The following is a 12053-nucleotide window of genomic DNA, read 5'->3' on the forward strand; positions in this document are numbered from 1 at the left end:
CCCAATCAACAACTAAAATTGCACCCCTCACATTTCTCGAGGGAAAGTCCTCGAATCTAATAGGGTTTTCCATGATTCCTACCACCCAGTGTTCCCACATTTCTACAGATAAAATGGTAGCCCATCTGTGTAGCTGAGCCTAATGTCCATGACCGGAACTTACCAAACCAGGACCAGTGCATAAATAAGTGAGTATCTGTTCCTCATTTCCATAGATAGTTTCTCAGTTTAGGATAAGGTTCTGGCTACTGATAGTAACACCTTCATTTGGTACTGACAAGTAGCATTGCTATTGTTCCAACCTTGGGAGCTTCTAATGGATGCCTCAAGGGCAGTCTGTGCTATCCCTTAGCCAGCAAATCACAGCAGCATCATTTGTTTCCTAAATTATCAGGCATTATTTGCGTGAGAGAAATGAAGCATAATGTTAATGTTAGGCACAATACACTCTATGTGTACCATCCTACCTAACATTACCCAGGCACTAACGTCCAGGTTGCCTGCTACACCTACATAGCATGAAATCTGCTTCCACTCCACTGTCTCCTGAATTTACCTGTCACCTAACATGATGACTGTCAGTGGCTTATGACCTTTTCAAATTGAGTCCGATTTTAATGAACACTATCCTCTCAAAAGTGTAGGTCATGCTCAGCAGTTGATTGCCTCCAGTGAAACTATTTGCAGAACCAGACATGTTATTGAACACTATCCTTTAAAGTTAGTGGCCTATTCCTGAGAATTCCTGACTAGCAGCCAACAGATCCTCTCAAGCATGCCTTACTGACAAACCCAGCTGTTTGCAAAAGCCAAGTCTGCTGCTTTTGCCTCTAAATCAACGGACCACAGTTGTTAATCAGCAAAAAAAGGCCTCTAAAGAAGCCTTTTGGTCGCACACAGTTCATGACCACATACCAGGACTCAGTATGTACAGATACCCTAATTTGCTTCCCTAAACAACAGATTAAAGATACGAAATCAGTGGTTCACGTTCTTTGCTTTGCTTTGAAAAGTCCCTACATGCATTGCTTGAGGTGAAATCCACTGGTTTTATCGTTCCAGTGCTTCCTCTATATCTATATGTTTTGCACTGGATTAAGGTAGTGGGTTCTATTCCATCCAGGTTTTAGATCGGAACCTGTGAGCTAAACAACTACAGAAAAGGCTAGGAATATGAGATTCCCTCCTCGGTGGACTCTTTTGGATGTCTGCCAGGTGGAACAGAACAACTGCAGACTTCCTCCAGTTTTTCTAACCCCTCCCACCCCCGCCCATGGTTCAGAGTGCAGTACATACCACACCCACAATCTCCAACTGAGTATCACAAGTGCAATTACATTTCTTGAGAGTTAGAGCTATTACCCTCACTGACCTGCACCACAGAGGACTTGTTGAATATCTGGGTGATATATTCATAAAGTATTTACGATTTTAGAAACAAAAGCAAACCCATGTGTCTTCCGCTAAATGTGTGCAAAGTTGGTTGAGGAATACCGGACAGTGATGTATTCTTCGTTTGTAAACAATGCCTACATGGTTAAAAAATTAGGTTTTATGGTCGTTGTATGAGAAACTTTACATATAAATTTCAACTGTGTGACTTTATCTTTGAAGAAGGGCTTTCGGTTGAACTTTTTGTGCAATGTTTTGTATTATGTTAATGATTATTTTACTTTATTCACCAAAAGGCAACATTTTACGAAGAAGCTTATACAAATGTGCATTTTGATTTGGAGCAGTGGAAAGAGCAATGCAGACAGAGCACCAAAAACCTGGAATCTGCTGAAAACAAAACCCACGATTTGAACAGAGAATTAAGTTCACTCGAAGCAAATCATAAAGAAACTGTGGACAAGGTAATTAGCTTGTTATGCCGCGTAGATATTGAAGATAAGTGCCAGATATGTTAGCATAAAATTACTTCTGGTGCCTTTGTTGACTTTATGGTTTTAAACTTTCTGCTAGACAAAAAATATGTTTGTTTTTTGTCCAGGTTGCTTCCTTATAGGTAAAGTTCTCAGGTTGCTCACTTGACAAATTTGCCATAGGAAAGAATCGTCATGATGCCTAGTCGCTTGCTGCTGAAACTTTTAGGTTTATGTCCCAATACTTTTAGATTTTATTTCCTATTTTATATGTAAGTCAATATTATAATTGCTTAACAAAATATCAGAAAAATGAACAAATCATACACATATTGGTAAAGCCAATAGGTCAGCGTTGGATCTTGGGTCCTGAAAAAAAAATAAAGAAAAGTCTGCTACAACGGGCAAAAAATGAAAATAAAATAATGTTTTATATCAAATGCAACTCAGAAATTAACCCCTTCGCTGCCAGGCCTTTTCCCCCTCCTGTGCCAGGCCTTTTTTTGCCTATTTGGGGCAGTTCGCGCTTAGGCCCTCATAACTTTTTGTCCACATGAGCTAACCAAGCCAAATTTGCGTCCTATTTTTCCAACATCCTAGGGATTCTAGAGGTACCCAGACTTTGTGGGTTCCCCTGAAGGAGGCCAAGAAATTAGCCAAAATACAGTGAAAATTTCGTTTTTTTTTTAAAAATGGGAAAAAGTGGCTGCAGAAGAAGGCTTGTGGTTTTTCCCCTGAAACTCAGCAGCTTCCCAGCTTTCAGGAACAGGCAGACTTGAATCAGAAAACCCAATTTTTCAACACAATTTTGGCATTTTACTGGGACATATCCCATTTTTGCAATTTTTTGTGCTTTCAGCCTCCTTCCAGTCAGTGACAGAAATGGGCATGAAACCAATGCTGGATCCCAGAAACCTAAGCATTTCTGTAAAGTAGACAAAATTCTGAATTCAGCAAGGGGTCATTTGTGTAGATCCTACAAGGGTTTCCTACAGAAAATAACAACTGAAAAAGAAAAATATTGAAATTGAGGTGAAAAAAACATCAATTTGTCTCTACGTTTTACTCTGTAACTTTTTCCTGCAATGTCAGATTATCGAAAGCAATATACCGTTACGTCTGCTGGACTCCTCTGGTTGCGGGGATATATAGGGCTTGTAGATTCATCAAGAACCCTAGGTACCCAGAGCCAATAAATGAGCTGCACCCTGCAGTGAGTTTTAATTCTATACCGGGTATGCAGCAATTCATTTGCTGAAATATAAACAGTAAAAAATAGCTATCAAGAAAACCTTTGTATTTCCAAAAAGGGCCCAAGATAAGGTGTTGAGGAGCAGTGGTTATTTGCACATCTCTGAATTCTGGGGTGACCATACTAGCATGTGAATTACAGGGCATTTCTCAAATAGATGTCTTTTTTACACACTCTCCTACATTTGGAAGGAAAAAATTTAGAGAAAGACAAGGGGCAATAACACTTGTTTTGCTAATCTATGTTCCCCCAAGTCTCCCGATAAAAATGATACCTCACTTGTGTGGGTAGGCCTAGCGCCTGCGACAGGAAATGCCCCAAAGGACAACGTGGACACATCCCATTTTTTGACAGAAAACAGAGCTGTATTTTGCAAAGTGCCTACCTCTAGCTCAGCCGGCACCTAGGGAAACCTACCAAACCTGTGCATTTCTGAAAACTAGAGACCTAGGGGAATCCAAGATGGGGTGACTTGTGGGGCTCTGACCCGGTTCTGTTACCCAGAATCCTTTGCAAACCTCAAAATTTGGCTAAAAAAACACATGTTCCTCACATTTCTGTGGCAGAAAGTTCTGGAATCTGAGAGGAGGCACAAATTTCCTTCCACCCAGTGTTCCCCCAAGTCTCCCAATAAAAATGATACCTCACTTGTGTGGGTAGGCCTAGCGCCCGCGACAGGAAATGCCCCAAAGCACAACGTGGACACATCAAATTTTTTACAGAAAACAGAGGTGTTTTTTGCAAAGTGCCTACCTGTAGATTTTGGCCTCTAGCTCAGCCGGCACCTAGGGAAACCTACCAAACCTGTGCATTTCTGAAAACTAGAGACCTAGGGGAATCCAAGATGGGGTGACTTGTGGGGCTCTGACCAGGTTCTGTTACCCAGAATCCTTTGCAAACCTCAAAATTTGGCTAAAAAAACACATGTTCCTCACATTTCTGTGGCAGAAAGTTCTGGAATCTGAGAGGAGGCACAAATGTCCTTCGACCCAACGTTCCCCCAAGTCTCCCGATAAAAATGATACCTCACTTGTGTGGGTAGGCCTAGCGCCTGCGACAGGAAATGCCCCAAAACGCAACGTGCACACATCACATTTTTTGAAAGAAAACAGGTGTTTTTTGCAAAGTGCCTACCTGTGGACTTTGGCCTCTAGCTCAGCCGGCACCTAGGGAAACCTACCAAACCTGTGCATTATTGAAAACTAGAGACCTAGGGGAATCCAAGATGCGGTGATTTGTGGGGCTCTGACCAGGTTCTGTTACCCAGAATCCTTTGCAAACCTCAAAATATGGCTAAAAAAAACACATGTTCCTCAAATTTCTGTGGCAGAAAGTTCTGGAATCTGAGAGGAGGCACAAACTTCCTTCCACCCAGCGTTCCCCCAAGTCTCCCGATAAAAATGATACCTCACTTGTGTGGGTAGGCCTAGCGCCCACAAAAGGAAATGGCCCAAAACACAACGTGGACATATCAAATTTTTTCATAGAAAACAGTGCCTACCTGTGGATGTTGGCCTGTAGCTCAGCCGGCACCTGGGGAAACCTAGCAAACCAGTGCATTTTTGAAAACTAGAAACCCAGTGGAATCCAAGATGGGGTGACTTGTGGGGCTCTGACCAGGTTTTGTTACTCAGAATCCTTTGCAAACCTCAAAATTTGGCTAAAAAAACACATTTTCCTCACATTTTGGTGACAGAAAGTTCTGGATTCTGAGAGGAGCCACAAATTTCCTTCCACAAAGCGTTCCCCTAAGTCTCTCGATAAAAATGGTACCTCACTTCTGTGGGTAGGCCTAGCGCCCACGAAAGGAAATGGCCCAAAAGACAACGTGGACACAACATATTTTTTCACAGAAAACAGAGGTGTTTTTTGCAATGTGTCTACCTGTGGATTTTGGCCTCTAGCTCAGCCGGCCCCGGGGGGGGGAGGGGGCAGAAATGCCCTAAAATAAATTTAACACCCCCCACCCCCCCAAACCCTGCTCGGGAGCGACCCTTGCCTACGGGGTCGCTCCCCCTGCGTGACATTGGCGCCAAAAAACTAATCCCCAGTGCCTAGTGGTTTCTGCCCTAAAATCAGCCAATCTGCCCCCAAGGGGGGCAGAAATGGTGTAAATACAATTTGCCCCCCAGGGCAGCGACCCTTGCCTGATGGGTCGCTCCCCATCTCTAAAATAACAAACAAACAAACAAAAAAAACACGAACAAAAAAAATTGCCCTGGCGCCTAGAGGTATCTGCCCCCGGGGGGGGGGGGGGCGCAGAAATGGCCTAAAATAAATTTGTCCCCCCAACCCCCACCCCTCCCCGGGAGCGACCCTTGCCTACGGGGTCGCTCCCCCTGCGTGACATTGGCACCAAAAAACAAATCCCCGGTGCCTAGTGGTTTCTGCCCCCTTGGGGGCAGATTGACCTAAAATCAGCCAATCTGCCCCCAAGGGGGGCAGAAATGGTGTAAATACAATTTGCCCCCCAGGGCAGCGACCCTTGCCTGATGGGTCGCTCCCCATCTCTAAAAAAAAAAAAAAAAAAATGTGCCCTGGCGCTTAGAGGTTTCTTCCCCCCCGGGGGCAGATCGGCCTAATAATACGCCGATCTGCCCCCGGGGGGGCAGAAATGGCCTAAAATAAAATTAAATTTGCCCCCCAAACCCCCCCCCGGGAGCGACCCTTGCCTACGGGGTCGCTCCCCCTGCGTGACATTGGCGCCAAAAAACAAATCCCCGGTGTCTAGTGGTTTCTGCCCCCTTGGGGGCAGAGTGACCTAAAATCGGCCAATCTGCCCCCAAGGGGGGCAGAAATGGTCTAAATACAATTTGCCCCCCAGGGGAGCGACCCTTGCCTAATGGGTCGCTCCCCACCTCTAAAAAAACAAACAAACAAAAATAAAAAACACACAAAAAAAAATTGCCCTGCTGCCTAGAGGATTCTGCCCCCCAGGGGGGGCAGAAATGGCCTAAAATAATTCCCCCCCAGGGAGCGACCCTTGCCTAAGGGGTCGCTCCCCTTGCGTGAAATTCACGCAAAGAAAAAACTCCCTGGTGTCTAGTGGTTTCTGCCCCCCTTGGGGGGCAGAAATGGCCTAAATATAAAAAGGTCTTCCCCTTCCATCCCTGCCTTGGGGGGGAGGGGGGTGCACAGGGGGGGCGCGCTAGCGCTCCCCCAAGTTCCCATGTGCCTTGGACGAGGTGACCTCGTCCAAGGCACACAGGAACTGTAGCCTTGGACGAGGTCACCTCGTCCAAGGCACAGAATGGGTTAAGGCCTCAAATACCAAATTTTCATTTGCAAAAAGTGGACGTACATTATGCATCAACTTTTTGCAAAGAGAAAAGAATGTTGCAAACCAACCAATTTACTAATAGGTTGGTTCACATTATTTTGAATACTACTGGGTTGCAATCCGACCTACCTCACCAATATTCATGAGGTAGTTCTCAAATCGCAACTCACTGCAATTAGATACCATCACATGGATGAGATGAGAGAGAATACTCCTTTGGTTGGAGCCAAAGTCTATTCTATCTGTATTTTAAAGAACTGGTGACAATAGATCTTGTGGACACCTGTACTGTTACATCTGATCTAAAAATGGGGAGTGGACAAACTTTGTAAATTCCAGAGCATGAGGGGCTCAGGGTACAGTCAATAACAAAACAGTGCTGCAGTGGATTTATTTTAAAAGCTGTGGTACGACTAGCCGACCTATTTGATAAAAGAAGAACTAATGTATTCTGAAATTGTGTTGGCAGTCACATGGTAGCAGCTTGTAAGACAAAATTGCCAGGTTGATTGGATTCAGAATCTGACTGGTAGATAATGTAAAAAACGTTAGAATGTGATTTGTATTAAAAAAAAATATATGAAAGTCCCAACTTTTTGTGTTCTACCTCTACATGAAAATAGAACTCCTATTGTGAGTGGAAGAAGATATCTTTACCTAAGAGAGTATGAGAAAAATGCATCCACTTCTGCGTAGGCATAGTTGGCCGACCATGCCCTCCTGATGATATTTCCCAGTAGTGCATCAAATGCTTTTAATAACAGGTAACGGTAAGACATAAAGCATGGGAGTCAGAAACAGAGCAGTTCTCTCAATTAATGCATGTAAAAATATACATCTTTGAGTCATGTTTTGCAGGAACAGGGCACTCTCTATATGACCCTATCTCCGAATCCTGATGGGCATTACATGCACTACACTAACATTCCATTATCAACTGTGTCTAATGTGTAATGCAATGTAGACATACATTTATATCTTGCCCGTGGCTTGTTGGAAGTCAGTAACTATGCAAATTAGGGCCATGAAGGACCCAAGACTGGTTTTAAAGCCAGACATTGGATGACTTTAACAGTATGAGGGCTCCGAGCCATTTTCCAGAGAGGATGTTATGTTGACGTAGTAGGATGGACAATATATAAGCAATTGATAAATGTCAACACAATGTTGTAGGAGTTGTTAAACTAATGCCATTTGAAATGATAATATGACAATCTCCCCATATGAAACAATATGGTTTTACCAAAACTTTAATCTCTGGAGGCATTCTTGCAAAAGCTACCTTCTATGAGCTACACATAAAAATGGAGCCTTTGTTTTTATTTTTTCCTGGGTAAGGCATATGCACTCTTATTTTGATTATTTGAAAAACAAATACTCATGTGTGCTAAGAAAATAGCAAGCGTGTATCAAATGTTTTATAAGCATGTAAAAATCCAATTGTGAAACAGCCAGAAGGAATAAAGCCAAACGTCTGCTGAAACATCCACTAGATGTTTGGCAAAATTCCATCTTTACTCTCTCAGTGGGCACCTTCCAACACATGATGAATTGCAATTGGGGATTCTGCTAGGTATAGATCATTCAAGCACACACAGCTGCCTTACTCTTTTATCCTGTGATTGATCATTTTAGTACTTTTAAGTTCTTGTTTGGATATTTATCTTGATTTGTTGTGTGTTCATCTCTATAAAACAATCATCAGTGGAATTGCAAACATTTGTTTTACTCTATGTGCATAAGTGACTGTTACTATGTTAGGTTGTATTAATAAGCCATCAGTCTTTCAGTGTTTGTGTTAAAGTCCATAAAACAGTTGGTATCAAAAAGCATAAGTCTTTTCATGTTGCATCCTTCAGGTTTCATTGACAAAGAACCAAGTGATAGTTTATTGGCCTTGTTGTCATTGACTCCATCCTGAGCTTTTGAAGTAACAATGTCATTTGTTTTGTAGTCTGGTTACTTTTTCCACTAAAGAACTCTCAAATTGGTTAACCAAAGAACGGAGCTGAGGCATAATGTCCAGTTGATCTTAGGGCAGCCTAACTTGCTTCAAACTCCTCCTGTACGTAGGCAGCCTTTCTTTATTACAGTCTCTTGTTGAGGCATTCAAAGTGTGGGATCCATTTTTCTATGTTTTCTGGAATCTGCTCCTACATGAGAGATCTCAATTCCAAGAAAGTTTTCAAGTGTGAAAGTAACTTTCTCCAATTTACTTTTCTTCCTCTGCATGCCAGGCTGGTTCACTCACGAAAAAACTGACCCGGTCCTGTCCTCACTAAAGTGTACCATAATGGCATATGGACCTTTGGGCCTTTTTGAAATCTATTTTCTGTCATGCTTCTTTCTCCCATGCCTGTGTATTCTACACTCCTAACCCAAACTACTCATAACTTTCAAGTTAACAGAGCCTTAGTGTTTTTTATTGACGTGTAAGTGGTGTCTGAGCAACACATTGTTTATTTGTCTAGGTGTAAAGGTCTTTATTTTGGAGCTCTTTTACATTTTGTTTGTTTTGTTTCATTCTAAAGGGCCACTTACGGGATTCCACCAGGGGCTTGATCAGGCTAGTTAACGTACAGCCAATCCACCTTAAAGCACAGAGAAATTGGTGAACCTCAATTTGCATATGAAGGAGATTTGAAACATGTAGATTAAGCCGTTTTAAGTATTTTCTGTGTTGGGGGCATGATTTAAGAAACAGACAGTTGTTTTTAAAATGTAGTTTAATATTGTTCAACACAGCGATTGGAAAACAATTTCAGATTTGTATGTCTTTTGGAAGCTTTGTCGTTTGTCCATTCTCATCATGTCGATCCTCTTTGAAACGTTATCCTGTTTCTCCCATTCTCCTGAATTCTTCAGAATGACCTAATGCATATGACTGTCAGTGATGTTTTCTTGCTGGAAGTTACATATGCTAATTCACGTGGGCGTTGTTCATTCAAATATTATTTTATGAACTCTATTTTGGCATGATCAACGGACTAAGTATGTGTGCATGTAATGTTTAAATTCTCATGGGAATTTGCTTATTTTTTTAAAACCATTGGCCTTAAAGCTCTTGCATTGTTATGTTGGAATGGGAATCAAAGTATGTTTCGAGCTTATGGGTTAATTCCAGTGCAGTGAGGTATACTGAAAAGATAGGTGTGAGGATTTGGGGGTACTATATCATATAGTTGGGTTGTCTTATTGTGCAGTACAGTCACGAATATTGTCTTGTGTCCAGTCAGGTACGTTTACCCACCCTTATGCTCAGTAGCAGCTGCTAGCAGGCAGGGCTAGTGGGGCAGCTCTCAGAGCGCGGGGAATAGTAAAAACAAAAATGCACTTACCTGCCGCCTCTGCAGCCTTGGTGCTTACTTTGCTCCCCTCCCACCCAATCAGACGTTTCTCTTATGCGGTTATACAGCATGAGAGAAGCACAGGATTGGCCTGAGTGGGCTGAAATGCCGCTCAAGGAAGGGAGCCTGCACTTGGTCTCCACCCAGCTGTGAAATACAGCTCAGGTTGAGTAAGTCTCAGATGGCCAGCAAAGCTGACATGCACACCTAAAGTACACTACTACTCCACCTCCCTCCTTACATGGGGGATGCTGGCCCCGCCCCAGACAGCAGAAAAATAAAATGATAATATTGTATTATCAATTTATTTTTCTGCTGCCCTATTAGCAGTGGGGCGACGCCATAGTGGAGGAGTCACCCCTGCTTATGTTCAACTCTAGGTAGCTGTGGCTTTGAGCAGGAAAGCTTAGCAAAGGAACAATGTGTAAAGCATTTAACAGAACCAAGTGACAAAACAAGAAAGTCACACAACACAAGTTTGACAACTCCGGCCTGAGTTTGGTGACCAAGTCTGACAAGAAAAAGGTCTAGAGGGACAGAAAGGATACTATGGACAGTTACCTGGCCAGCAGGGTATTTTTAAAGCAATATCCAAACTTTACAGGTTGACCGCCATAGATGACAAAGGAGTGGTCCTGATGCTGAGGGATATAGGCTTAAAGATGCTTAAGGATGCTCCTGATGCTGTGTGGTCCAGTCGAGTCCTCATACACAGGTGAGTGGGGGCAACTCTGTCCAAAGATCTCAGTGTCCCACAAAATCCTCCTTTTAGGGCTCCAAGGGCTCCAAGGGCTGCAAATGCAGACTTTACACTTTTGAAACACAACAGTCACAGTGCAAAATTTTGGTGGAGGCTGGTGTCCACTTTGGGTGAAAAATCTGGTCCCAATCAACATTCATGGGTCCAGCAACCACAGGTGCACTTTTTGGCTATCTCCAAATTGTCCTTTGGGGTGACCGAGGTCCACTAACGGGAAGACGTCTGCTTTGGCTACCAGAGGTGCGTCTTGGGCTCCTCCTGCTTTGATATCCCCTGTGCCTTTCAAGGGGGGGGGGCAGACAACTGACCTTTGGCATCTCTGCTGCGGGCTGGAAACTAACAATCCCCCTAGTTAGGCACACAAAACAGGATCCAAACTCCAATAGCCCAGAGTACAGCAGGTGCATCAGTCTGGCATCATGGCCTCTCTATGTGCACTTGCAATGGGTCCAAAGCATTTTTTTTCTAGTCCTCATTCCACATCCACCAATTACTGAGGTCTTGGGTACCAAGAGTACCCATTACATCTCAGAAAAGTGCCCCAAGGGGACAATTTGGTCACTAGTCAATGGGATAGCTGGTCTGCTTCTCTCTGGGGACAGAGTTCCGATGATGTGTGGCATCTGGCTATCCAAGAGGGCAACATTCTTGCCACAAGCAACATAGCAGAATTCTTTCTAGGCTGTAAGGACCTTGGTAGCCCCACCCAGGAGTGTGACTACCCTGGGGCTGCATGCCCCTGGAAAACTGGTTTGTGAACTGGTTTTCCATCCTCTGACCCTAGCACTACTCTGTCTGCAGGATTCAAAAGGTATTCTGCTAGAGGATGTTGTCACAGCGGACCTTCAAAGGCTGCTTCATCTTTGCAACTCGCCTTTTAAGCTAACAGCTCGGGCAGTTATCCTGTGGGAGGAGGTCACACCTTCCATGCAGCAACAGCCTTTGTTCTTGGCCAGAGAGTCATTTCCATGTCTCCCCAGGTGGGCAGAAATCAGTCTGTGTAGCAGTGTTTTTGTGAGGACTATGGACTAACAGGGGCACAGAGAGGTAACTTAATAAAAAGTACTTACTTTTAAAAGTGACACTAATTTTGACTCGACCATAAAGTCTCATTTAATGCCACAATTAATTTGATATCTTACATGACCCACTTTGGTAGCCCCAGTCAAAAGTTATCTGGGTTGGGATGCTACCCGGTAACTCTATTTTAGCCATTGGGGCTACCAACTTTACCTACAGCCAAATGACAATTTGGAAGTGTTGCTGCTAAGACATATCATAAAACATGTGTCTTATGTAACACAACACAGCTCCCTGCCATAGGACTCCATCGGTCTTCTCTAGGGAGACTCACATATAATGTTAACGGTTAGGGTGACTTTACCAAAGGTTTCGATGGCAAAGTCGAACCGTCAATGAAAACACTGTGCTTCTAGTCTGCTGTTGCAGGTGTGGGCCACTTTGTACATTGTCACACGAACGGTGGTACAAACAGTGCTGCAGCCCTGAGTAGACACTGTCTTTCATGCAGTGGGTACCCTAGGTACCA

At 43.5% G+C, this 12053-nt stretch overlaps 1 protein-coding gene across 2 annotated transcripts in view; it reads left to right on the top strand.

Annotated features, from left to right (window-relative positions):
• Nucleotides 1–12053, top strand: part of LOC138282607 (polyamine-modulated factor 1-binding protein 1-like) — a 1030040-nt gene that overhangs the window by 956844 nt on the left and 61143 nt on the right. For both annotated transcript variants that reach the window (XM_069220389.1, XM_069220390.1), the window contains exon 28: nt 1689–1856. In XM_069220389.1, coding sequence (XP_069076490.1) covers nt 1689–1856 — 168 coding nt within the window. The remainder of the gene's footprint in view (nt 1–1688; nt 1857–12053) is intronic.

Source organism: Pleurodeles waltl, chromosome 2_2 (genome assembly GCF_031143425.1).
Source record: "Pleurodeles waltl isolate 20211129_DDA chromosome 2_2, aPleWal1.hap1.20221129, whole genome shotgun sequence".
NCBI classification, from domain to species: Eukaryota; Metazoa; Chordata; class Amphibia; order Caudata; family Salamandridae; genus Pleurodeles; species Pleurodeles waltl.